The sequence below is a fragment of the Oncorhynchus mykiss genome, chromosome 6, assembly GCF_013265735.2.
Source record: "Oncorhynchus mykiss isolate Arlee chromosome 6, USDA_OmykA_1.1, whole genome shotgun sequence".
Taxonomy (NCBI): Eukaryota; Metazoa; Chordata; class Actinopteri; order Salmoniformes; family Salmonidae; genus Oncorhynchus; species Oncorhynchus mykiss.
This window is the reverse complement of record NC_048570.1, coordinates 44,729,728-44,756,431: the sequence shown is the minus strand read 5'-3', so window position 1 is coordinate 44,756,431 and position 26,704 is coordinate 44,729,728. Positions and strand designations below refer to the sequence as shown.

The 26,704-nt window shown below is 41.3% G+C and overlaps 2 protein-coding genes and 1 non-coding gene across 3 annotated transcripts; 2 read left to right on the top strand and 1 right to left on the bottom strand.

Moving 5' to 3' along the window:
* The first annotated feature begins 288 nt into the window (after positions 1-288).
* LOC110526021 (V-set and immunoglobulin domain-containing protein 10) lies at positions 289-6,831 on the top strand. Its single transcript, XM_021606599.2, has 9 exons — positions 289-655; positions 837-1,139; positions 1,683-1,988; positions 2,295-2,434; positions 2,560-2,710; positions 3,626-3,910; positions 5,676-5,789; positions 6,016-6,177; positions 6,425-6,831. The coding sequence occupies exons 1-9, from the start codon at positions 574-576 to the stop codon at positions 6,502-6,504; spliced, it is 1,623 nt and encodes a 540-aa protein (XP_021462274.2). The 5' UTR covers positions 289-573; the 3' UTR covers positions 6,505-6,831.
* A 990-nt stretch (positions 6,832-7,821) lies between these two features.
* Positions 7,822-15,493, top strand: wsb2 (WD repeat and SOCS box containing 2). Its single transcript, XM_021606595.2, has 9 exons — positions 7,822-8,150; positions 10,277-10,445; positions 10,626-10,837; positions 10,943-11,074; positions 11,222-11,325; positions 11,477-11,673; positions 11,773-11,862; positions 11,948-12,064; positions 14,205-15,493. Exons 1-9 carry the CDS (start codon positions 8,111-8,113, stop codon positions 14,413-14,415), a joined length of 1,272 nt encoding a protein of 423 aa, XP_021462270.2. The 5' UTR covers positions 7,822-8,110; the 3' UTR covers positions 14,416-15,493.
* A 366-nt stretch (positions 15,494-15,859) lies between these two features.
* LOC110526020 lies at positions 15,860-26,365 on the bottom strand. The gene is made up of 5 exons (XR_005052115.1): positions 26,079-26,365; positions 25,542-25,662; positions 25,334-25,415; positions 16,023-16,077; positions 15,860-15,880 (listed from the first exon to the last, which is right to left on the bottom strand). It is a non-coding gene; the product is annotated as an uncharacterized LOC110526020 (transcript).
* Positions 26,366-26,704: the final 339 nt, after the last annotated feature.

The following is a 26,704-nucleotide window of genomic DNA, read 5'->3' as shown; positions in this document are numbered from 1 at the left end:
AAGCAGTCATTGTGTATATATTCATTTTACCATCTTAACAGGTGAGAAATATATTTTCCATAACCTAAAATATAGTAAGTTGGCGTACAAAGCCGAAAGTAAAAGATGCCAAAACGAAACAAAAGTTCGGGAAGCATAGAAATACAGCACATAGAACACATAATTGTTAGACTTGTTGTCAATGAGAATGACATATCTATAACTCTGTCTATGTGAATTTGGTCTGGTCGCACAAAAGGTTACATATTGCAACTGGGTAGGGCTTATCCGGACAACTGACTGAACCGTTTTGTCTCCATACTCGACTCAGCTACGCGACATGCGTCATCCATTTGGGCACTAGGCGTGTCCATAATGCCTCTCCCGGAGTAAACAGCCAGGTAGTCAAATAGGTTAAAATGTGTAGCATGTGGCGGTTCCATGGAAAAGAGACATGTTAAATGATGGCCTATGTATCTATTATTTACTCTAAGCAGTCTCATGTAAACTACGTGTCGAGTTGTCTTGTGTCATAGCACGTACAACAGGTAGTCAGGTAAACTGCTGACATTGGCAACCAAGCTTTTGTTTAACATGAAATCGGGCTATACAGCAGGAATAATCATGAAGGCATTCTCAGTTGCAATTTTTCTTCTTCTGTTCATGGATCAGACAGGTGAGTGTCCACTTGTGACATGTTTATGAATAGACTATGTAACCCAAAAGGTGGACTTAGCCTAATAAGTGATACAGTGAAATTAGTTTATATTAGGTCAATGTTTTGATCTATGTGGTGCTCACTTCTACTATTTGATCATCGTCTCATCTCTTGCTTATTGTTTTTATGAAATTTGCAGCAAATGGACGCTCAGATAAAACTACTGTAATTAAAACTCTGGGGGCGAATATTCTACTTCCGTGTTGGAACACTGCTATGAACGTGACTCCCTCCTTCACGCGATGGATGCAGAATGGACAGGTTATCATTGGCCGAAATCATTCCATAATTCTAACTCCTTCAAGTGAAGGGCACCTGACGATAATGTACAATCAAAGCTTGTACATCAATGGACTAGCTTTATCAGATGAGGGGATATATCTTTGTGATTCCTTACCCCATGACAACAACACTCAAACTAGTCTGACATTGCAAATAGTCTGTAAGTATATGTTTCCTAACGTAACAGTGTTTGTGTTAGTGTCATTCTTGTATAATGACTTGTATAATGACATTACATTGCCAAACGTATGTAGACACACCTTCAAATGAGTGGATTCGGCTATTTCAGCCTCACCCTTTGCTGACAGGTGTATAGAATCTAGTATTTTGGTCTATTGCTCCTGGCTCCAAATTCCTTGAAACTGGTTCTTCCGGAATATTTGCTGCAGTGGCTAGTTTTGTGGATAACCGTTACTGTAGTAGTATGTCCATGTATCCTGTAGCCATTTGAATGAGCGTGATAAGAGGGTATTTGCGGGTGATCTTAAATACTGTACCTTGAAGAGCGTTGAAATGTCTGATATTAACCAATAAGGACTGAGAAGAATCTCTAAAGAGAATGCCTCGTGTGTATGTTGTGCTATCGTGTGTATGTTGCTCAATAATGAAGCACTGTAACAATGCTTGTTTGGGGATAATGTGAACACTGTATTCAAGTGGAATGTGTATGCCTACTAAACAACCTTATGTTGACCTCTATCAGATGGTCCTGGCAATGGCATCACAGACATCCACCCAGCCACAACCCTTTCCAATGGAACCCTCATCGTCCACAGGGGTTCCACGGTGTTGTTCAACTGCTCCAGCTGGTCCTATCCCTCCCAGCGTCTGTCCTGGGGGTTTCAGGGTGTGGTGTCCAGAAACGACTCCCTGACAGCGGGCAGTGGGTCCTGGCTGAACTTCAGGATAGAGGACATCCAACCCACAGCTCAGGGGAACTACATATGTAGAGCCCAGAACTCAGTTTCCCAGAAGGAAGTTGGCTGGAGCAAAGAGCTGCTTGTATACTGTAGGTGGCTATAAGGGTAATAGACTCACTTGGCTCTGATACTGGGATCTGTCTTCTGTGATTGCCATGGGCTTAGTGATAATAAAATGAAATAAAATCTCAATGTCATTACTGTTTTGTTTATCTGCAGATGCCACTGGCTGGTACCTGGTACCAAATGGTGCCCTAATTGATTAGATTAACCAAAATAATAAATCTAATTATCATAAAAATCTAAATGGTACCTGGTTTGTTATTACTGTGTAATTACTCAAATACCAAATAAATTCTACACGGTAAAATTAACTGCTTCCATTTCTCCTCTAGATTCCCCAGAGAAGCACCCGGAGTGTCAGTGGAAGATTGGGAAGGACCCGTCCCATGTCCAGTTTAACTGCAGCTGGTTTGGAGGCTACCCCTCTCCCACATTACTCTGGGGGGAGAAACATCAAGTGCCATCGAGCCAGGTGTTTATTTGTGTGTTTATTTTGGTGGACAATTTAAAAACACAATTTAATGGGATACAATGCATTTGAAATCATTGATGGTAACACAAAAGTGTAACAACTTATTTCCATTGTGGTCCTCTTAGGTGGCTGGACAGCTGATGGAGTCGGAGGTGACAGACCGTCTAGTGGTAAATCTGAACAGGTCGTTGTTGTTCGAGGGGCAGACGCTGAAGTGTGATGGGCATCATCCTATGATTAGTACAGAAGACGAGAAGTTCTGCTCCTTCACGCTCAGTAAGAGGCACCCTGCAAACTAGTCAACATCTGCTATGATTAATGTTTACTTTTCAGATTTATGGTTTCTGTATTGCAAATACTGTAGAAAGACGCCCTGAAACGTATCAATGTTTAGTTCAGTTCAGTTCAACTCTTTTTTTATTTCAGCTTATAAACAACTGTATGGTTTCTGCAACTGTACAAAGCTCAGAATGTTAGCCAGGTATGAAACCATTCAGTGGCACACAGCAAGTGTGTTTTTGCAATTCAAGAAAGGCGTGCCGAGGGATATTTTGAAGCGTTATCTTAGCACCATGAAAGTTTACTCAAACAATGAAAAAGTGCCAAAGAATCTCTTACTCAGCCACACCTCTCCAGTGTGTGTGTGTGCATCCTTATATCTAATATAAATGTTTTTAAAAAAATGTTATCCGTTATTTTAACGGTTAAGTTGACTGAGAACACATTCTCATTTACAGCAACAACCTGGGGAATAGTTACAGGGGAGAGGAGATGAATGAGCCAATTGTAAACTGTGGATGATTAGGTATGAGGGCCAGATTGGTAATAAAGCCAGGATTAACACCCCTACTCTTACGATAAGTGCCATGGGATCTTCAGTGACCACAGAGAGTCAGGACACCTGTTTAACATCCCATCTGAAAGGCAGCACCCTACACAGGGTAATGTCCCCAATCACTGCCCTTGGGATATTTTCTTTAGACCAGAGGAAAGAGTGCCTCCTACTGGCCCTCCAACACTACTTCCAGCAGCATCTGGTCTCCCATCTAGGGACTGACCAGGACCAACCCTGCTTAACTTCAGAAGCAAGCCAGCAGTGGGATGCAGGGTGGTATGCTTCTGGCTCAATTGTAATTATGTGTAATTATATCCCTGGCCCAGTCTAACACCATGTTTCTTCTCATCTCCCAGAGTCTCCTTATCCTGAAGGGGAACCACTGGTCACAGCTCTCGAAGGCACCAACATCACATTAACCTGTAAAGAGTCCAGCTCCCTGCCTCCAGCCCTCACCACCTGGCAGAGGACAGCACAGCAGGAGGACGTGGTACCCAGCCCCAAGTATGTCCTGTCACGACAGGGCCCCACCTTCACCCTCACCATAGTCAACATCACCAAGCAGGACGAGGGCTTCTACTTCTGCAGGAGCGAGAACCCACTGATGGTCCGCGAGCTGGAGATCTATTTAACAGTTAAAAGTGAGTTAAGACTGAGTTGAGTGTCGGTGCGTCTGTGTGTGTGCATGCGCCTAATTTTCCTTCCTGTAAGAAAATTGTGGGACTATGGGAAATTGTATAGAAAACTTATCTAGAGATTGATTATGGCCCTAGTGATAGTTTGTTTATAATCATAAAGGCCAGGTGTGGGGGATCTTTATCAGAACAAAACCATTTGTGAACATACTTAGTGCATCACTGCCTGGTATGGCAACGGCTTGGCCTCTGACCAAAGACTCCAGCCACCCTAGTCATAGACTGTTCTCTGCTACCGCACTGCAAGCGGTACCGGAGCACCAAGTCTAGGTCCAAGAGGCTTGAAACTGCTGCTCCAGTTTCAACTGTTCAATCATTCTGCCTGCGGCTATGGAACCCTGACCTGTTCATTGGACGTGCTACCTGTCCCAGACCTGCTGTTTTCAACTCTCTAGAGACAGCAGGAGTGGTAGAGATGGTAGAGATACTCTGAAAGATCGGCTATGAAAAGCCAACTGACATTTACTCCTGAGGTGCTGACCTGTTGCACCCTCGACAACCACTGTAATTATTATTATTTGACCATGCTGGTCATTTATGAACATTTGAACATCTTGACCATGTTCTGTTATAATCTCCACCCGGTACAGCCAGAAGAGGACTGGCCACCCCTCATAGCCTGGTTCCTCTCTAGGTTTCTTCCTAGGTTCTGGCCTTTCTAGGGAGCTTTTCCTAGCCACTGTGCTTCTACACCTGCATTGCTTGCTGTTTGGGGTTTTAGGCTGGGTTTCTGTACAGCACTTTGCGATATCAGCTGATGTAAGAAGCTTTATGAATAAATTATATTTGATTCTAAACAGCTTCTACCCCCAAGCCATAAAACTCCTGAACATCTATTAAAATGGCTACCCAGACTATTTGCACTGTCTCCCGCCCCCCCTCCACTCCCCTCTCCCCTCTCCACACTGCCACTCTCTGTTGTCATCTTTGCATAGTCACTTTAATAACTCTACCTACATGTACATACTACCTCAACTAACCGGTGCCCCCGCACATTGAATCTGTGCCGGCACCCCCCTGTATGTATGTGTGTGTGTGTGTATATATATATATATATATATATAATTAATATATATATATATATATATATATATATATATATATATATATATATATATATATATATATATATATATATATATATAATTAATATATATATATATAATTAATATATATATATATAATTAATATATATATATATATATATATATATATATAATTAATATATATATATATATATATTAATATAATATAATAATATAATATAATATATATATATATATATATATATATATATATATATATATAATATATATATTATATATATATATTTTTTTTTTTACTGCTGCTCCTTAATTACTTGTTACTTTTATCTCTTATCCATATATTTTGTTTAAGCTGCACTGTTGGTTAGGGGCTCGTCAGTAAGCATTTCACTGTAAGGTCTACTACACCTGTTGTATTCTGCGCATGTGACTAGTAACATTTGATTTGTAATAGAGGTATAGACACAGAAGACCATACTTATGAACAAAACCTTACAAAGGCAGGTGCAGAAAGGTAGCAAGGCAACACCTTCTTTGGAATGTTGATAAACCTGTTGCCTCTCCTTGTGAGAGATTCTTGTACATTCATGTCCCTTTAGCAACATGTAAGCATGCCTAATGAGAGACGAAAACACGTCTAATCTAGTTTTTCTTTTCTTTCTCAGCCTCATCTCAATACACTGGAGCAATCATTGGGATATTCCTAGCCATTTTGATCGTAGGATCTGGGATTGTTATCGCTAAAACAGTATATTCCAGCCGTGACCGAATTTGCCTGGGTAAAACCTTTTCTTCCCCATGAATTGCATTGTCCCTTTTCTTACAAGAGCTTTTAAGTTAGCTCATCTGTCTTTGTTTATTATTGTGTCATTTCATGAAAGGTGAAAGAAAAAGATCCATCAACCTGACCTTAAAGATAAGATATACTTTGATGACGACTGACTGGGAAAGTTACTGACTTGCTCAAATATATACTTAAATACTAACAGCCAAATTTGATTACAGGTAATGGATTTGAGCGAATGGAGGAGGACAGGGAAGATGTGTTGAGCCTGGTAGAGTCCGATGAAGAGGTGTTTCCTGAAGCAGTACCCAGACTGCCACCTCTATCTCTGACTAACGGACACAACACTACTACACTTGTACAAATACATCAAATCTCATCCAGTAAGACATGATTCTAGCTGCTCCCTGCTTGTAGAAGGGGGGATTGCCCACTTGGGTACTAGCTGCATATATTTGTTTTGAAAAGGTGTAGGCCTATTCTATATTACATTATGAAGGCATGTGATTGTAATGTTGTAATTGCATGTATCTGTAATATACAGTGGATAGAACTAACTATTCTGTTTCGTATTGACCTCATGCTGTATATGCAGCTCAAACCCAAATCTGTAACCCATCTCTTTTTCAGATGACCATGAAGATGAAGAAATTGTTGAACATCCATTACAGCTAGAACATACAGATATGGAAGAACTTGTCACATTTTAGGTGTTGGAAGATTGATATTCTTTAAAACATTACATAAAAACAAAGAGAACATTTTACTACCTATGAAACTGTGAAAAAATGTGTAATTATTGGTGGTTGGCTTTCACAGTAGCCGATGTATGGGTCAGCTTTTTATCATCCATTTCACTTTTTTGGCTGATGAATTAATAATTAACAGGGTTATTTAAATGAATTGTTGCCATTCGTCTCAAATGACATTTTTCACAATAATGTAACATTTCATAACATTTTGTATCACTCAAACACAAAATAAACCTGAATAAAATAAAGCATAGGCAGGGTGAGTTGCACCCCTATTTGCCCTCAGCACAGCCTCAATTCGTTGGAGCATGGACAAAAAAAAAAGGGTGTTGAAAGCATTCCACAGGGATGCTGGCCCATGTTGATGTCAATGCTTCAGTTGTTTCAAGTTGGCTGGATATCCTTTGGGTGGTGGACCATTCCTGATACACACGGGAAACTGTTGAGTGTGAAAAATCCAGAAGCGTTGCAGTTCTTTAAACACTCAAACTGACTGGCACCTACAACCATGCCCCATTCAAAGGCACTTAAATGTTTTGTCTTGCCCGTTCATCCTCTGAACGGCACACACACACAAACCATGTCTCAAGTCTTAAAACTCCTTATTTAACCTGTCTCCTCCACTTCATTGTCACTGATTAAAGGGGATTTAACAAGTGACATCTATAAGGGATCATAGTTTTCACCTGGATTCACCTGGTCAGTCTATTTCAGGGATACTCAACTCTTACCCTACGAGGTCCGGAGCCTGCTGGTTTTCTGTTCTACCTGATAATGAATTGCACACACCTGTTGTCCCAGGTCTAAATCAATCCCTGATTAGAGGGGAACAATGAAAAAATTAAGAGGAGCTGGCTTCGAGATCCAGAGTTAAGTTTGAGCGGTCTATTTCATGGAAAGAGCAGGTGTTCCTAACGTTTTGTACACTGTTTTGCTCTCTCTTTTTATTAATGAACAACGTATACAATTTACAAGTTGTAATGAGCAGGGGTGCAACTTTAGTTTAAGAAGTGGTGGGAACATAATTATTTTTTGTATCCAGTTGGATAAACACTCCAAACAGCCTACCCGACGTCCCGAGGCGTCCGCATGGTCCTAAAGTCCACGTTGCCCTATTTTGTATGACATTACAATGATAAAACTGGTGGGGACAAAAATGCAATTTCAAAATGTGGGGCGGACATGTCCCTGTGAATGAGTATGCTTATCAATAGATCAAACAAGCCCATGACGAGTCGATGTTACTTAATAGAAAACAAAGGCACGTGTGGCAAGGTAGCCAATCATATCGCATTGGAGGGATGGAATTTTACTGTACAGGAAATCAGATGAATTCTTCTTTGACTTACATTTCTCTACCGAAATCTTAAAAAAACACTATTTGGCTATATCACGTCATTTAGCGTTCCGAATATACAGTATGCGCTCTATTTTTCTCTCGGAATATGGCATTTTAACATGGGATTATTGACTAGACGTCATTGTTAGATAATCAGGAAGTATAGACAGTAACCCGATCAAGAATGTGATAACCTGCTTCCGTCAACATCTAAAATTTGCAAAAATGTGTTCATTGAAAGACAACATTCGGCGCATACGGCCAGGTACGTTCCATTTTATTTATAGGACTATAATAAAACAATATACAGGTAACTGCCAAAATAAAGGAAACACTTGAGTAAATTAGGGTTCTGGCGGCTCTGTTATGGTGTGGGGTGCATTTTGCTGGCATGGTTTAGGTCCACTGAGGGCAAGGTAAACGCCAATAAACACAGCCATACTGAGTGATCACCTTCAAACTATGATTAATCATTTCTATCCTGGTGGGAGTGGTTTCTTCCAGGATGACAATGACCCCATTCAAAGGGCACAAGTGGTGGTCAATTAATGATTTGATGAGCATGAAAACGATGCAAAACTAGATTCAGCTGCGGGACGATTTTCTCTTTGAGCGGATGGCCAGGAGACGGACATAATTACCAATAGTTTGTAGACTGCAAATTGACCGCAAGAAGCCCACACAGATATAACGTTTAACTAAAACAATAATTTCAAACGTTGCTTTCATGTGTATATGATCACATATATCTCTGTATTATGGGTGGGAATACTTTGGAACAGATTTCCAAAATTAAAATCACTTGGAGCTGATTTGCTGGTCTCTACCAATAGAGTTCCAGACACTTGTAGAATCTATACCAAGACTGTTCTGGCGGCTCGTAGGGACCCAACACCCTGTTAACACACCTTATGTTTTTGTTTCCTTTATAGCTTTCAGAAACAGTCAATCCCATGTAGAAGTTGGGAGAAAGGAAAGGGAAAAATTGCCAACTGAACAGCTGGTGCACTAACAAATATACTCAGCAAAAAACGAAACATCCTCTCACTGTCAACTGCATTTATTTTTAGCAAACTGAACATGTGTAAATATTTGTATGAACATAACAAGATTCAACAACTGAGACATAAACTGAACAAGTTCCACAGACATGTGACTAACAGAAATTGAATAATGTGTCCCTGAACAAAGGGGGGTAAAAATCAAAAGTAACAGTCAGTATCTGGTGTGGCCACCAGCTGCATTAAGTACTGCAGTGCATCTCCTCCTCATGGACTGCACCAGATTTGCCAGTTCTTGCTGTGAGATGTTACCCCACTCCTCCACCAAGGCACCTGCAAGTTCCTGGAAATTTCTGGGGGAAATGGCCCTAGCCCTCACCCTCCGATCCAACAGGTCCCAGACGTGCTCAATGGGATTGAGTTCCGAGCTCTTCGCTGGCCATGGCAGAACACTGACATTCCTGTCTTGCAGGAAATCACGCACAGAACGAGCAGTATGGCTGGTGGCATTGTCATGCTGGAGGGTCATGTCAGGATGAGCCCTCAAGAAAGATACCACATGAGGGAGGGGGATGTCTTCCCTGTAACGCACAGCGTTTGACAACAAACTCAGTCTGATGATGCTGTGACACACCTTCCCAGACCATGACGGACCCTCCACCTCCAAGCGTTGTTGACGGTGATGTCTGGTGAGGACCTGCCTTTACAGGCCTTACAACAGGCATACAAGCCCTCAGTCCAGCCCCTCTCAGCCTATTGCGGACAGTCTGAGCACTGATGGAGGGATTGTGCGTTCCTGGTGTAACTCGGGCAGTTGTTGCCATCCTGTACCTGTCCCGCAGGTGTGATGTTCGGATGTACCGATCCTGTGCAGGTGTTGTTACACGTGCGATCGATTGTCCGTCCTGTAGCGCTGTCTTAGGCGTCTCACAGTACAGACAATGCAATTTATTGCCGTGGCCACATCTGCAGTCCTCGTGCAGCATGCAGCATGCCTAAGGCACGTTCACGCAGATGAGCAGGGACCCTGGGCATCTTTCTTTTGGTGTTTTTCAGAGTCAGTGAAAGGCCTCTTTAGTGTCCTAAGTTTTCATAACTGTGACCTTAATTTCCTACCGTCTAAGCTGTTAGTGTCTTAATGACCGTCCATCAGATGCATGTTAATGAATTGTTTATGGTTCATTGAAGCATGGGAAACGTGTTTAAACCCTTTACAATGAAGATCTGTGAAGCTATTTGGATTTTTACGAATTATCTTTGAAAGACAGGGTCCTGAAAAATGGGCTTTTCTTTTTTTGCTGAGTTCATGTGGAATATTCACTCAAATGCACTGTATTGTGGTAGTCCAACAACAGACATTTTTTATATTCTAACTTCTCGCCTCTCACAGCTTCCGATGGGCTGATATTGGAATTGAAATCCGCCCACCCTCCATCGCTGGAGGGGCGCGCTGGCTGCGAGACGTGGAGCGTTGATTTCTCTCCAGATGGATCCTGGTTTGCATGGTCCATGGGACACGGGATTGTGTGGGTGATTGCCTGGCCGCTTCGGCATGATAAGTATGTCGAGCCTTTAAAGACTATAGGCCTGTAAATATTCCTCCTTCCTTCCATTCTTCCTTCCTTCCAAATATTCTTCCTTGCTTCCTCTCCTTCCTCATTTGAAGGTCTTGATGTTATTCATCAGCAACTCTTGAGTTTTATTCTTCATTTGTTTACTGTCAATGCTTGTCCATATAGGGTCAATAGGGTTGAGATTGCCCTAGAGAGCAACAGACAGGACAAGACCCTGAACTGTGGTCAGACAGTGTGGGGGCTGGCGTTTGGACCACGTCCATCAAAGACACCAGCACCTGGAGAAAAAGCAGCATCCCGTGAGAGAGAATCATCCAGACTGCTTCTGGCAACTGGCTTAGAGAATGGAGTGATCAAGATATGGGATGTTGAAACTGGTGGGATATGCAACTTAGGACACTGCTCTATTTAATTTATTGACCACATGATGCCAAGTCTCTAATGTTAACGTGCAACTCACAGTGCCCTGATTACATTTTCAGGTCAGCCTCGGTTTGACCTCAAAGGACATGAGGGTATTGCAAGGGACCTGGTCTTCACTCCCAATGAAAAGCTCACCCTTGTATCATCCTCTCGAGACAAAACCTTAAGGATATGGGATCTAACCCAGAAAGGTCAGCTATTGTTATACATCTAAAAATCATTCCCCCAAAGGACATTTCTCTCATCTTCTTCAATGCTGAAAATCATGCTAATTTTTATTACATATGGAATTTACCTTAAACTTCTATATACGGTATCTTTTTCTCTGCCCTCCATAGGTGAAAAGGAGCCACATGTCTTCTCTGGCCACAAGGACTGGGTCAGCTGCTGTAGTGTCTCACCAGACTGCAGCATGATCGCATCGGTCGGCAGGTTTGACAGAGTGAGTTGCCCCTCAGCAGAGAACCACTTCTCCGAGAGAACCACAATAGTTGCTGACACCGTGCTGAAAAGGAAATGTCTGAGCAAGCAGAGTTTGGTTTGACTCAGCATGGTAGTATGAAAAGGCTATAAAAGTTTTTTTATTTTACCAGATGGTGTGTCTATGGAGCCTGCGGTCATACACTTTCATCAGGAACTTAACGGGGATCAACCACAAGACATTCTACCTGTTAGCTTCCTGTGACTTCTCTCCCGATGGGGCACTGCTTGCCACTGCAGCCTTCAGTGGTTCCCGTTGGTGGATCGATCTGTGGGATCCCTACACTGCACAGAAATTGTCTTCTCTAATGTACATCTGTGTGGATAATGATTTGATATGTGTAGCAGGATAATGGTGTGATATGTGTGGTGCATTAGTTGACACATTGTTGCTTTTTCTTTCCAATAGGGATTGCTCTGAGATGTATGGACAGAACCAAATCTCATCATTGAGATTCTCCCCCGAGGGTTTGCAACTGGCCATTGTTACTGAAGACAGGTAAGAGTTTAATTAAGAGCTTTGCACCCTTCTCAACAAATTTAAAAGAGAAAGTGCTAGGCCTTCTGTTTCATGTGTTTCACAGAGCCCTCCAGATGTGGGAGCCAGGACAGAGGGGTATGGTGATGCAGACCAAGGAGGACCGTACCTCCAATGGGCTGTGCTGCAACTTCCATCCACAAGGGGGAGTCGTAGCCACAGGGTAGATTTACTTTACTCTCATTAGAATAAATTGATACAAACATGAGCCTCCTACAAATCAAATCAAACTTTATTTGTCACATGCGCCGAATACAACAGGTAGACCTTACCGTGAAATGCTTACTTACAAGCCCTTAACCAACAATGCAGTTCAAGAAAGATATTTACCAAATAAACTAAAGTAAAAAATAATAAAAAGTAACAATAAAATAACAATAACAAGGCTATATACAAGGGGTACCGGTACCAAGTCAATGTGCAGGGGTACAGGTTAGTCAGGGTAATTTTGAACATGTAGGTGGGGGTAAAGTGACTATGCATAGATAATAAACAGTGAGTAGCAGCAGTGTAAAAACAAATGGGGGGGGGGGGGGGGTCAATGTAAATAGTCTGGGTGGCCATTTGATTCATTGTTCAGCAGTCTTATGGCTTGGGGGTAGAAGCTGTTAAGGAGCCTTTTGGTCATAGACTTGGTGTTCCGGTACTGCTTGCCGTGCAGTAGCAGAGAGAACAGTCTATGACTTGGGTGACTGGAGTCTTTCACCATTTTTGTTGGTCTTTCCTCTGACACCGCCTAGTATATAGGTCCTGGATGGCAGGATGCTTGGCCCCAGTGATGTACTGGGTACCTAACTACCCTCTGTAGAGACTTACGGTCAGATGCCGAGCAGTTGCCATACCAGGCGGTGATGCAACCGGTCAGGATGCTCTCAATGGTGCAGCTGTAGAAGTTTTTGAGGATCTGGGGACCCATGCCAAATCTTTTCAGTCTCTTGAGGGGGAAAAGGTGTTGTCCTGCCCTCTTCATGATTGTCTTGGTGTGTTTGGACCACTAACTCATTTTAGATGCATCCAAGCCGTCAGGCCTGGATACAATCAACTATGAATTATAAGGGTAGAGTTAATAACATTGGAGAGATGGGGAAGACAATACCCCCTTATTTTACACTGATGTGAGACTGTTGAAAGCAATTTCCAGAGGGCTTTGTGAATATGGTCCTAGGAATTTGCCTTCACCTGTCTCTCATAGCAGTCCAGATGGGGATCAGGAAACAAGGAAAGAAAGCTCCTTCAGATGCACCTCTAAGATCCTGGCCGTATCCGAATAATTGTACTTGCGTTTTCTAAATAGTAGGCATTTTAGGTATGCAGAATTTTTTAGTTTTATAGGTTTAGTGTGCTTTAAATGCCAGGATGTCATACTCATTTGGAATTTTCATCCAGTTCGCTGCACACTATTAAGGGAATCGTCTTTTGAGACCCATGTGTGTCTGACATGGGTATATTACTGGAAACTTTCAAAGTTTACCAGTAAACTACTAGAATTTTGGTGTCTTTCAAGGATTTTATATAATATACCACAATACATCTAGTGGCCCTTTTGAGTACTTCAGATTATCACAGGTGTCTGTAATTATATATATACATAAAAAAAACATTTTTTTACACATTTATTTTACTGTCTTTGTATTCAGTACACTGTTTTGGCATCAAACTGGTGGCAGTTGTGAAAAAAGTCAATAGTTAGAAGAGTTCCAGAGTTAAATGATAATGCCATTGTTAGGTCGATGCTTTTTTCATTAATTAGGCGATTTTCTCTTGAACCATATGGTCTATCTACTAGAAACTCATGGACAATATGGACACAGATATGAAAAATGAATCATATATGAATACAGTTTTTAAAAGTTATTCAAGTATAAATTACCAAAGTTACGATAGATTGCCAAAAAATGTATGTTAATTACCAAAGATTACTATAGTAAATTACCAGTAGCTTTGCAACCCTAGTCTGACAACAACTTATAATCAGCTGAGGGGACGCGTTGTACCAAAATAAACTAATGTTGGGAAGGAACGCAATTGCGCATTAGATGACGCATTCTAATTAGGATGAGCCTAGTATGCTGATATTAGTTGCTTACTACATACTAAACCGTACATTCTAAATAGTATTTAGTATGATTAGTACACAGTATGCAGTTTAAGTAAGTAGTGGGCAAGACAGATTTTGGACACGACACCCAGTTTTGTTGCAGTTTGTCTTTTTAGAAATGGTTCTTATTTAGTTAGCATATCCATGTAGGAAGGTTAAAACGAGGCAAACAAATGGGCTAATACCCTATGTGTTATTGTTGCAGGACCAGAGATGGCCACGTGAGGTTTTGGATGGTTCCCAGGTCAGTGCCCAGTCTGTGCCACCTGTGCCGCTCCGTCCTGCGCCACTCAGTCTCCACACACCAGGTGGAGGCCCTCCCCATACCACGCAGGATCCTGGAGTTCCTCACCTACAGAGACATCCCGGACCACTCAGAAGCACGATCTGACCGCTCCTCGGATGAGGAGGAATAGTGACTTTTGGAATGGGTGGAGGGAATGTTTCTGGACTCCATTTGTAATGCATTTGAGTTGATGGATGCATTGACTGGCTAATGATGGAACAGTCAAAGGAGGAGAGCTTATTATTTGCCTCGTTTACAAATGCATAAAGAGTTGGTGGGAATGTTGTCAGACTGAAATGATGGGACTTTTTAGGACCTTGAGTGGAGTGGATACTTTGTGGTTTACACAAAATCAGTCATGTCTGATCAGCTATTTGTCCAAGGAAATCTCTCAGGATGTCAAAATGGAAATTCACCTGGATGCAATTAGCTAGTGATTATACAGATGAACTTAACAAATTTACATAAATTGCACCAAAAAAATGGAAGTTACTAGATCTATATTTTGTGCTACGGATATATTATAGTATGTAAAGTGACATTTGTGTAATTTTGCTGAGAGTAAATATACATTTTGTAGTGTAAATTGGTCTATTAAATCATAATTCCATGACAGTCTAAAAAAATACACTAATTACAATTTTATTAAACACAAATTAAACTTAATGGACATAAAGGAATATTGAGCAAACGGGGACAACACAAGTGTGTCTTTATGACGTTAGTCTCAAGAGTTCTCTCCCCTGTCGCTTTCGTTGATAAATGTTATATTTTAGTGAACAGGGTACGCAGGCCTTTTGTCCCAGCTCAACACTAACACACCTGACTCAAGTAACCATGGTCTCGAACAGCAATGTATTAATTGTATCAGGTGTGTTAAAGATGGGCTGGAACAAAATCATGCGTAGCTCTCCAAGAACTTGGTAGGTGACCAATGTGTACTAGATCAGGGGTTCCTAAACTTTTTCACTCAGGCCCCCCTTCCAGCAATGGGGAACATCCGCCCCCTCCCGCGTTTCCGCCACGACTAGTTCTGTGGGCACAAGCACTGTTCATGACACAAACTGTTCACACCCCTCTTGTTGGAGAGAACATGTGGCAAGTTTAAAGCTTTTTTTCCTGCAATTCAAACTTTTTGTGAAGGGGTGCAGAGAAAATGTTGCTGTTTTCAATGATTTTCTTGGAATTCAATAAAATGTTGCCATGTCTAATGTGTATTTATGTTATTTGAGTCTCAAACATTACAACAAAATCTATGGGCTAAAAAAACATTAGCTGACATGGACATTTCTGAAAAGTTATAAATAGCTCTGAGGTATGCAATGACTGAAATAACAAGAGGAAAACTGATGATGCACTACCCATTTTTGAAATTGCGTTCTTGTGCGTTCTACTATTACAATTTAAGAGTAAGTTGAAAGCTGCACTGAGTTCCTTAAAAATAAAAATCAATATCTTTGGGGGGGAGGCACAGTTTGGGAAGCACTGTACTAGATGGTTGTGACTGTTTGGGGACCGCTGGTCTGGGTGGCATCATTGACCCAAATCTCTCTCCCAACTGGGTCTTCTCGTTGAGTCCCGAGGCCAGCCGGTACCTATAAGAACAAAACACATTATCAAAAAAGTGTAACATAGTAGTCATCCTAATTCACATTTAACGGACGCTGTGTTACAAAGCGACTTACAAATTGTTGGGTATATAAGCAACAGCCATACTGAAGATACATAAGCACTTACTCAATATCTGCCAACTTGATAAGCAAACCCATCCGAAAAACAGGATGAAAGTCCACTGTAAGAAACCAAAATACATGGTTAATTTATACCAAAGAAGTGTTTCAAATACCTCAAAACATTGCATTGTAAAATTAACAGGTGTAGCAACGTCACGCATTGATCCTACGCCTCAGACCGACAGCATCGATGATGCGGAACATTCAGCCGGGATGATACCAGTATCTCGAAACTCGTTAGTATCATGAAGGAAACAAAAAAAGTGGATTTAACTTCTTCAGGAAAACAGCCCTAGAGTTGGGCTGTTTTTTTGGAGTCATATTTATTTATTTTCTAAGCTATAGCACACATTTTCCATAGGTTTTTAAAGTACCAAAGAATTAGGTCTGCTTCATGGTTTCCCATGAAAAAAATATTACGATACTGATATTGTAACAGCCCTAGTAGCTATGCAACTATACTGAATTAATGTATCTACCACACTTGTGCATACAGTCGCATGTTTTTTGGGAAATGTACACATGCAATTTAATGCATACCTTGGATACCTTCAGAAAGTATTCAGACCACATTACTTTTCCCACATTGTTACGTTACAGCCTTATTTTTAAATTTATACAATTATATTTCCCCCCTCATCTACACACAATACTCCATAAATGACAAAAGAAAAAACAGGTTTTGAAATTGTATCTAATTTATTACAAATAAAAAACAGAAATATTCTATTTACATAAGTATTCAAAAGCCTTTACTCAGTACTTTGTTGAATCACCTTTGGCAGCGATTACAGCATTGAGTCTTCTTGGGTATGACCCTACAAGCTTGGCACACCTTTAATTGGGGAGTTTCTCCCATTCTTCTCTGAAGATCCTCTCAAATCAAATCAAATTTTATTTGTCACATACACATGGTTAGCAGATGTTAATGCGAGTGTAGCGAAATGCTTGTGCTTCTAGTTCCGACAATGCAGTAATAACCAACAAGTAATCTAGCTAACAATTCCAAAACGACACAAGTGAAAGGGGATAAAGAATATGTACATAAAGATATATGAATGAGTGATGGTACAGAGCGGCATAGGCAAGATACAGTAGATGGTATTGAGTACAGTATATACATATGAGATGAGTATTTAAACAAAGTGGCATAGTTAAAGTGGCTAGTGATACATGTACTACATAAAGATGCAGTAGATGATATAGAGTACAGTATATACATATACATATGAGATGAATAATGTAGGGTATGTAAACATTATATTAGGTAGCATTGTTTAAAGTGGCTAGTGATATATTTTACATCATTTCCCATCAATTCCCATTATTAAAGTGGCTGGAGTTGAGTCAGTGTGTTGGCAGCAGCCACTCAATGTTAGTGGTGGCTGTTTAACAGTCTGATGGCCTTGAGATAGAAGCTGTTTTTCAGTCTCTCGGGTCCCAGCTTTGATGCACCTGTACTGACCTCGCCTTCTGGATGATAGCGGGGTGAACAGGCAGTTATGGCCTTCCTGTGACATCGGGTGGTGTAGGTGTCCTGGAGGGCAGGTAGTTTGCCCCCGGTGATGCGTTGTGCAGACCTCACTACCCTCTGGAGAGCCTTACGGTTGTGGGCGGAGCAGTTACCGTACCAGGCGGTGATACAGCCCGACAGGATGCTCTCGATTGTGCATCTGTAGAAGTTTGTGAGTGCTTTTGGAGACAAGCCAAATTTCTTCAGACGCCTGAGGTTGAAGAGGCGCTGCTGCGCCTTCTTCACGATGCTGTCTGTGTGGGTGGACCAATTCAGTTTGTCTGTGATGTGTACGCCGAGGACTTTAAAACTTACTACCCTCTCCACTACTGTTCCATCGATGTGGATAGGGGGGTGTTCCCTATGCTGTTTCCTGAAGTCCACAATCATCTCCTTAGTTTTGTTGACGTTGAGTGTGAGGTTATTTTCCTGACACCACACTCCGAGGGCCCTCACCTCCTCCCTGTAGGCCGTCTCGTCGTTGTTGGTAATCAAGCCTACCACTGTTGTGTCGTCCGCAAACTTAAATCATATTTAATTTACAGCTAAGACCTGAAGCTAGTCCAATTGGACACCTTCTACAGCCGTTAAATTCAACTCTGAGTTGGAGACGTGCGTGGCCACACAGTCGTGGGTGAACAGGGAGTACAGGAGAGGGCTCAGAACGCACCCTTGTGGGGTCCCAGTGTTGAGGATCAGCGGGGTGGAGATGTTGTTGCCTACCCTCACCACCTGGGGGCGGCCCGTCAGGAAGTCCAGTACCCAGTTGCACAGGGCGGGGTCGAGACCCAGGGTCTCGAGCTTGATTACGAGCTTGGAGGGCACTATGGTGTTAAATGCCGAGCTGTAGTCGATGAACAGCATTCTCACATAGGTATTCCTCTTGTCCAGATGGGTTAGGGCAGTGTGCAGTGTGGTTGAGATTGCATCGTCTGTGGACCTATTTGGGCGGTAAGCAAATTGGAATGGGTCTAGGGTGTCAGGTAGGGTGGAGGTGATATGGTCCTTGACTAGTCTCTCAAAGCACTTCATGATGACGGAAGTGAGTGCTACGGGGCGGGAGTCGTTTAGCTCAGTTACCTTAGCTTTCTTGGGAACAGGAACAATTGTGGCCCTCTTGAAGCATGTGGGAACAACAGACTGGGATAGGGATTGATTGAAGATGTCCGTAAACACACCAGCCAGCTGGTCTGCGCATTCTCTAAGGGCGCGGCTGGGGATGCCGTCTGGGCCTGCAGCCTTGCGAGGGTTAACACGCTTAAATGTTTTCCTCACGTCGGCTGCAGTGAAGGAGAGTCCGCATGTTTTGGTTGCGGGCCGTGTCAGTGGCACTGTATTGTCCTCAAAGCGGGCAAAAAAGTTATTTAGTCTGCCTGGTAGCAAGACATCCTGGTCCATGACGGGGCTGGTTTTCTTTTTGTAATCCGTGATTGACTGTAGACCCTGCCACATACAGTGCCTTGCGAAAGTATTCGGCCCCCTTGAACTTTGCGTCCTTTTGCCACATTTCAGGCTTCAAACATAAAGATATAAAACTGTATTTTTTGTGAAGAATCAACAACAAGTGGGACACAATCATGAAGTGGAACGACATTTATTGGATATTTCAAACTTTTTTAACAAATCAAAAACTGAAAAATTGGGCGTGCAAAATTATTCAGCCCCCTTAAGTTAATACTTTGTAGCGCCACCTTTTGCTGCGATTACAGCTGTAAGTCGCTTGGGGTATGTCTCTATCAGTTTTGCACATCGAGAGACTGAAATGTTTTCCCATTCCTCCTTGCAAAACAGCTCAAGCTCAGTGAGGTTGGATGGAGAGCATTTGTGAACAGCAGTTTTCAGTTCTTTCCACAGATTCTCGATTGGATTCAGGTCTGGACTTTGACTTGGCCATTCTAACACCTGGATATGTTTATTTTTGAACCATTCCATTGTAGATTTTGCTTTATGTTTTGGATCATTGTCTTATTGGAAGACAAATCTCCGTCCCAGTCTCAGGTCTTTTGCAGACTCCATCAGGTTTTCTTCCAGAATGGTCCTGTATTTGGCTCCATCCATCTTCCCATCAATTTTAACCATCTTCCCCGTCCCTGCTGAAGAAAAGCAGGCCCAAACCATGATGCTGCCACCACCATGTTTGACAGTGGGGATGGTGTGTTCAGCTGTGTTGCTTTTACGCCAAACATAACGTTTTGCATTGTTGCCAAAAAGTTCAATTTTGGTTTCATCTGACCGGAGCACCTTCTTCCACATGTTTGGTGTGTCTCCCAGGTGGCTTGTGGCAAACTTTAAACAACACTTTTTATGGATCTTTAAGAAATGGCTTTCTTCTTGCCACTCTTCCATAAAGGCCAGATTTGTGCAATATACGACTGATTGTTGTCCTATGGACAGAGTCTCCCACCTCAGCTGTAGATCTCTGCAGTTCATCCAGAGTGATCATGGGCCTCTTGGCTGCATCTTTGATCAGTCTTCTCCTTGTATGAGCTGAAAGTTTAGAGGGACGGCCAGGTCTTGGTAGATTTGCAGTGGTCTGATACTCCTTCCATTTCAATATTATCGCTTGCACAGTGCTCCTTGGGATGTTTAAAGCTTGGGAAATCTTTTTGTATCCAAATCCGGCTTTAAACTTCTTCACAACAGTATCTCGGACCTGCCTGGTGTGTTCCTTGTTCTTCATGATGCTCTCTGCGCTTTTAACGGACCTCTGAGACTATCACAGTGCAGGTGCATTTATACGGAGACTTGATTACACACTGGTGGATTGTATTTATCATCATTAGTCATTTAGGTCAACATTGGATCATTCAGAGATCCTCACTGAACTTCTGGAGAGAGTTTGCTGCACTAAAAGTAAAGGGGCTGAATAATTTTGCACGCCCAATTTTTCAGTTTTTGATTTGTTAAAAAAGTTTGAAATATCCAATAAATGTCGTTCCACTTCATGATTGTGTCCCACTTGTTGTTGATTCTTCACAAAAAAATACAGTTTTATATCTTTATGTTTGCAGCCTGAAATGTGGCAAAAAGTCCCAAAGTTCAAGGGGGCCGAATACTTTCGCAAGGCACTGTACCTCTTGTGTCTGAGCCATTGAATTGAGATTCTACTTTGTCTCTATACTGACGCGTAGCTTGTTTGATTGCCTTGCGGAGGGAATAGCTACACTGTTTGTATTCGGTCATGTTTCCGGTCACCCTGCCCTGATTAAAAGCAGTGGTCTGCGAATGCTGCCATCAATCCACGGTTTCTGGTTTGAGAATGTTTTAAATTTTGTGTCTCATAGCAAAGGGCCGGAATACTTGTGTAAATAAGGTGTTTTTTCCCCTATACATTTGCACACATTTCTAAAAAACAGTTTTCGCTTTGTCGTTATGGGGTATTGTGTGTGGATTGACGTAACAACGTAACAAAATGTGGAAAAGTCAAGGGGTCTGAATACTTTCCGAAGGCACACACACACACACACAGAACGCACTGCAACTGCCTCTGCAACGCAATGCTGTAAGGCAAACACGGTGTTCTGCTGGAGATGAATGTACTTCAGGTGTACCAAAACGCAATGGCGCTGTCGGTCTGACCCCCCCACACACCGTCCTTGTCTGACCAGGAAGGACACCTTATTCCAATCAAAATATGTTAAATCTACAATCAAGACAGGGCTGAGGCATTAACCAATCTCCTTAAATCACAGGAGACACCTCTCCATGGGGAGAAAGATCCCCATTCTTCTTCAATGGCTTCACTTCATCCAGGAAGACACCCAGCTAAGAAAGAACCCTGCCGTCAAATGGCCACAGTTTGAATGTCAAAGGAATTAGCTTCGGTGGAGTCTGCCCCAAATGGTTCTCAATCAATAGTAGGTCCTTTACGTTTGCACAATGAAGAGACGTAGCAGAGTGAAGACCCTGGGTAATACCAAGGGACTGGACGACTACAATGAAAAGACACAAACTATTATTTCTGATAGCCATCGTAACAAATTACTGACTGTAATTCTGTATGTCTTTCACGTTGTGTAATGAATTTCAGATATTTTCAAGCAATCATGAATATTAAGTTATTGCCATGTCAACCACAAGGAAATTACATGAAATTTAAATAGATTTTGTGACTGCACAAAGAAGGTACAGACCGTTATGGACATAATATATATATATATATATATATATATATATATATATATATATGAACTGAACCTAACTAAACCACACCTTCTTTCACACCTGGACTCAAGTGAGTGAGTGAGTGAGTGATCTGAAGCTTGGCCAATCAGACTTCAACACAGATGAATAAGTATACAAGTGGATTGCCTTACTTTCCTCAAATGCATTGGTGTTAAACTGTAGGCCTAATCTTATGATTTTGTGTATTGATTAATGTACTGCACTTTTTAGGGACCGGACTGCTACAGTGAAAATGCTAATGGATCACTAGATCATCATCTGGGCTCCCGAGTGGCGCAGCGGTCTAAGGCATTGCATCTCAGTGCTAGAGGCGTCACTACAGACCCTGGTTCGATTCTAGGCTGTATCACAAGCCTAGAATCCCATAGGGCGGCACACAATTGGCCCAGCGTTGTCCGGGTTAGGGTTTGGTCAGGGGTAGACAGTCATTGTAAATAAGAATTTGTTCTTAACTGACTTGCCTAGTTAAAATAAAGGTTCAAATAAAATAAATGTATGATGTACCACAGACGAGCCATTCTCTTTCAAATGTATGCCTCTGCCTACACCTTTTGCCAAGTGTTGCATCTGTGCTGCTTTAGCGCTGACTTACATGTAGCTCTCCCATTCCTGTTTTCCACTCAGGCAACCCCATTATTTTATTCTGCATCATTTTACAGTTTGCATCGTTTTATCTGTTAGTATATGTTGCGTGTTTACAAGCGTATGGTTCTGGTACCAAACAGTTCAAAAGTATTTACGATGTCTTCAGAAAGTTGGATGATAATTGATAAAAGATTAATTTAAGACCAGATTTTTTCCATAGCCTCAAGATTATGGACGGTGCCCCGTATATTTCATAACTAATAACCAAACCACTTATCACATTATCACCATTGCCTCTTTATATATCGAGGGACACCTCTTTAATATACCCTACAGAAGTGTATCATAAAATTGACGAGAATTATAAATAACTATAAAGTCCTCTATGGTAAGGCCTGATGAATCTGCCAAGATAGTTACGTAAGAACAGAAATACATAACCTCAGAAATAAGACAATTATTCATAATCATAAAAAACGAAATCTCGCTATATTGGTCATTTCAATGCAAAATCGTAGCAGTAGTGGTGCGTACCACACTACCGAGGGCAAGGCATTCCTCCTACCGTGAAAACACCGGTAGTCATGGCAACCGCGAGGGGTCTCCCAGGACACCAGACCAAGAAAACATCTAGTCACAGTGCAGATAGTATCAAATTCTGGCCTGGTAGGTCTTCTCTCATATACTGTGTCTGTTTAGAATAGATTTACCAAATATAACATGACAATTCAATATACATTGCCTTCAGAAAGTATTCACACCCATGGACTTTTTATACATTTTGTTATGTTACAGTCTGAATTAAAAATGTATTAAATTGAGATTTTGTGTCACTGTCCTACACAATACCCCAATACCCCATAAAGTGTAATTATGTTTTTGGAAATGTTTACTAATTAATTTAAAATAAAATAAATGATATGTCTTAAGTATTCAACCCCTTGGTTATGACAAGTCTAAATACGTTTACGAGTAGAAGTGTGCTTAACAAGTCATAATAAGTTGCATGGACTCACTGTGTGCAAAAATAGTGTTTAACATGTTTTTTGAACGATTACCTCATAAAAAAAGGTATCTGTACGGTCCCTTAGTCGAGCAGGGAATTTCAAACAAAGATTTAACCACAAAGACCAGGGAGGTTGTTCAATGCCTTGCAAAGTATTGGAAGATGGGTAAAAAAAAGGAAAAAAAGCAGACATTATTAATAACACTTTGGATATCAATACACCCAGTCACTACAAAGATACAGGAATCCTTCCTATCTAAGTTGCCGGAGAGGAAGGAAACTGCTCAGAGACTTCACCATTAGGCCAATCAATGGTGACGTTAAACAATTACATGGCAGTAATAGGAGAAAACTAAGCATGGGTAAACAACACTGTAGTTACTCCAAAATACTAATCCAATTGACAGAGTGAAAAGAAATAAGCCTGTACAGAATAAAAAAATATTCAAAAACATGCATCCTGTTTGCAATAAGCCACTTAAATACAACAAAAACATGTGGCAAAGAAATGTACTTTATGTCCTGAATACAAAGCATTATGTTTGGGACAAATCCAACACAACACGTCACTGAGTACCACTCTTCATATTTTCAAGCACGGTGTGGGCTGCATCATGTTATGGGTATGCTTGTCACCGTCAAGGACTAGGGAGTTTGAGGATAAAAATAAATGGAATAGAGCTAAGCACAGGGAAAATCCTAACGGAAAACCTGGTTCAGTCTGCTTTCCAACAGATACTGGGAAAAAATAAAATCACCTTTGAGTAGGACAACAACCTAAAACACAAGGCCAAATATACACTGGAGTTGCTTACCAAGACGATGTCCCAGAGTGGCCTAGTTACAGTTTGACATAAAATGGGCTTGAATATCTATGGCAAGACTTGAAAATGGCTGTCTAGCGATGATCAACAACCCACATGACAGGAGGTCCTACTCTAGTCTCCTTTTGACCTCATTAAACACCCAATTTACTTAACAAAAGGTACATCTCAATAGGTGGTCCAGGTATGATCTGACACCAGTGGGTAGGCCTTTCCTATTTTGTCCTCTATTGTTCCTCAAGCAAGTGGGAGGCCGATGACATCAACTCCTTGAATGCCTTACTCCTTAAAAGTTTGCAGTTATGTCTAAAAAACAAACACTATTCTGCTCAAAACATATTGTTTTACCTTTAATGCGTACATTATTTAAGATATCGCTTTTCAACAGGAACATTAAAAAAATCTCTGGAGGACGTCTTTAAAGCTACAATCCTTAGTTGCTACATCCATTTTTGGACTTATACATTAATGATATATACCCATTGATTCTTTGAGAATATAACATAAATACCTCATGAGCTTAGTTCAACTATCATACCCCATCAGAAACCAAAATATCAGCTTGTTTTACTCCAATGTTTGTAAACAATGTAAATAAAAACAGTATAGCCTCAAAACATGATTAAAACTCAAATGTTGCACCCTTAGGCAGCTCGGTCTACGAATTTGACAGTGGTTACATTTATCCAGGCCCATCCCTCAGCTTTTTACCAAAACAGAGGCGGGGAGGCACTTTGATATTTTGAAATTAAGGATTCTAGCTTTAACCTACACTGTTCTGTAAAAAAGTATAAATGACTGTTCCTGTATGCAAAAAACCCTCTCACAGACCTTCTCACAAGGCAGGTTCTTGAATTAGCATATTTAATTGCCTGCTGATGGGCCATCAACTGTGGGCTTCCCATTGTGTTCAAACTGGTTAGGTAGGTTTATGCTACCAGAACATTTACACCAGTCCCAATGGGCAATCCACAAGCAGAAGTCTAGACTTTACAGAAAAGTGAACATTCACACAGTTAGAATGTATTTTTTACAAACTGATACATCAACGTGAAATCGAAAAAATGCTACTAATATCGATATTACATATTGGTGACCAGCAATAGTTAATACATTCATTCATTTTGATCAGCAATAAAAACTGAACACTGTGATGCAATTGACTACATTTAGCTACACACTGGTAATAGGTTTTTCCGTACCTGCAGTACGTTGAGTGATCTTCTCATGTCTCCCGATGATAGGGTCACAATAGCTTTTATTCCATCTGGAGTTATATCAATGCTGCGGGGACAAGATCAGACACGCCTCTGATTAAAAGGCAAGAATAAAACCCAGCACAGAGTGTCTTTCTGGGACACTAAAAGCCTGCCCCTCCAGATACCCTCGGGCCTCTCTAGACCCCCTCACCTCTCCTGTTGAATAACATACTCCAGCCTGGGGATCATCTGGTCCTGAGACAGGACGGAACCTGGTGCATCTGGAGTTATAGATCAGGCAGAATGTGTGTTCTCTGTGTACTTCTCAATGACTGTAGGAGTGGAAGAGCGAGGTAGAGGGGGAGGAGATCGATAATGGAGAGGAAGCAAGAGGAGAGAGAGGAAGGGAGAAATGGATGTCAATGTTCTGAAGATCAGCGGACATAACCTCATAAAAATGTAAAATACAAAATATTAACCCGCTGTTAAATCAGTGGGATCTATTACAAGCAATTGCAACACATTCATATTGTAAATCATTAGCAGTAATAACAGGGTAATATGCAGTATCCCCCTTCTAAATGCATTCAACATTTTGTTTGTCGTCTCATGTTTGTCGTCTTATCTCATGTTACAGTAAGCACATCTTTTAATCAGTGAGAATGACTGGAAATGACTGGATAGCTGGCAGGCAGCTCATTTGGCCAGTTGGTGCACAGCAGGTGAGCACATCAAAGCAGATGGTTACCTCGCCGCAATGCATTCTGGGCATCCCGGGTCATAGTATCGGCCTCGTCCAGTATCACCAACTTGAAACCCTTCTTGGAAGACAAAGACCAAAAAAATAAATACACATTTTGTGAATTGAAGTAAGGGCTGCCTGTGTAGGATACGGGGTCTTTAAATAATCATGTGTTCAAATAAAATAAAATGTAATTGGTAGCATACACATGGTTAAAATCAAATCAAATCAAATGTTATTTGTCACATACACATGGTTAGCAGATGTTAATGCGAGTGTAGCGAAATGCTTGTGCTTCTAGTTCCGACAATGCAGTAATAACAAGTAATCTAACTAACAATTCCAAAACTACTGTCTTGTACACAGTGTAAGGGGATAAAGAATATGTACATAAGGATATATGAATGAGTGATGGTACAGAGCAGCATAGGCAGTAGATGGTATCGAGTACAGTATATACATATGAGATGAGTATGTAAACAAAGTGGCATAGTTAAAGTGGCTAGTGATACATGTATTACATAAGAATACAGCCGATGATATAGAGTACAGTATATACGTATGCATATGAGATGAATAATGTAGGGTAAGTAACATTATATAAGGTAGCATTGTTTAAAGTGGCTAGTGAT

Excerpts from the sequence above, each read along its gene's own strand:
- LOC110526021 (XM_021606599.2), top strand. The coding sequence starts at position 574 with ATGAAATCGGGCTATACAGCAGGAATAATCATGAAGGCATTCTCAGTT. Across the intron at positions 656-836 it reads TCTGTTCATGGATCAGACAG|CAAATGGACGCTCAGATAAA; the intron begins GTGAGTGTCCAC and ends TGAAATTTGCAG. Across the intron at positions 1,989-2,294 it reads CAAAGAGCTGCTTGTATACT|ATTCCCCAGAGAAGCACCCG; the intron begins GTAGGTGGCTAT and ends TTTCTCCTCTAG.
- wsb2 (XM_021606595.2), top strand. The coding sequence starts at position 8,111 with ATGTGTTCATTGAAAGACAACATTCGGCGCATACGGCCAG. Across the intron at positions 11,075-11,221 it reads ATGGGATCTAACCCAGAAAG|GTGAAAAGGAGCCACATGTC; the intron begins GTCAGCTATTGT and ends TGCCCTCCATAG. Across the intron at positions 11,674-11,772 it reads CAGAAATTGTCTTCTCTAAT|GGATTGCTCTGAGATGTATG; the intron begins GTACATCTGTGT and ends TCTTTCCAATAG.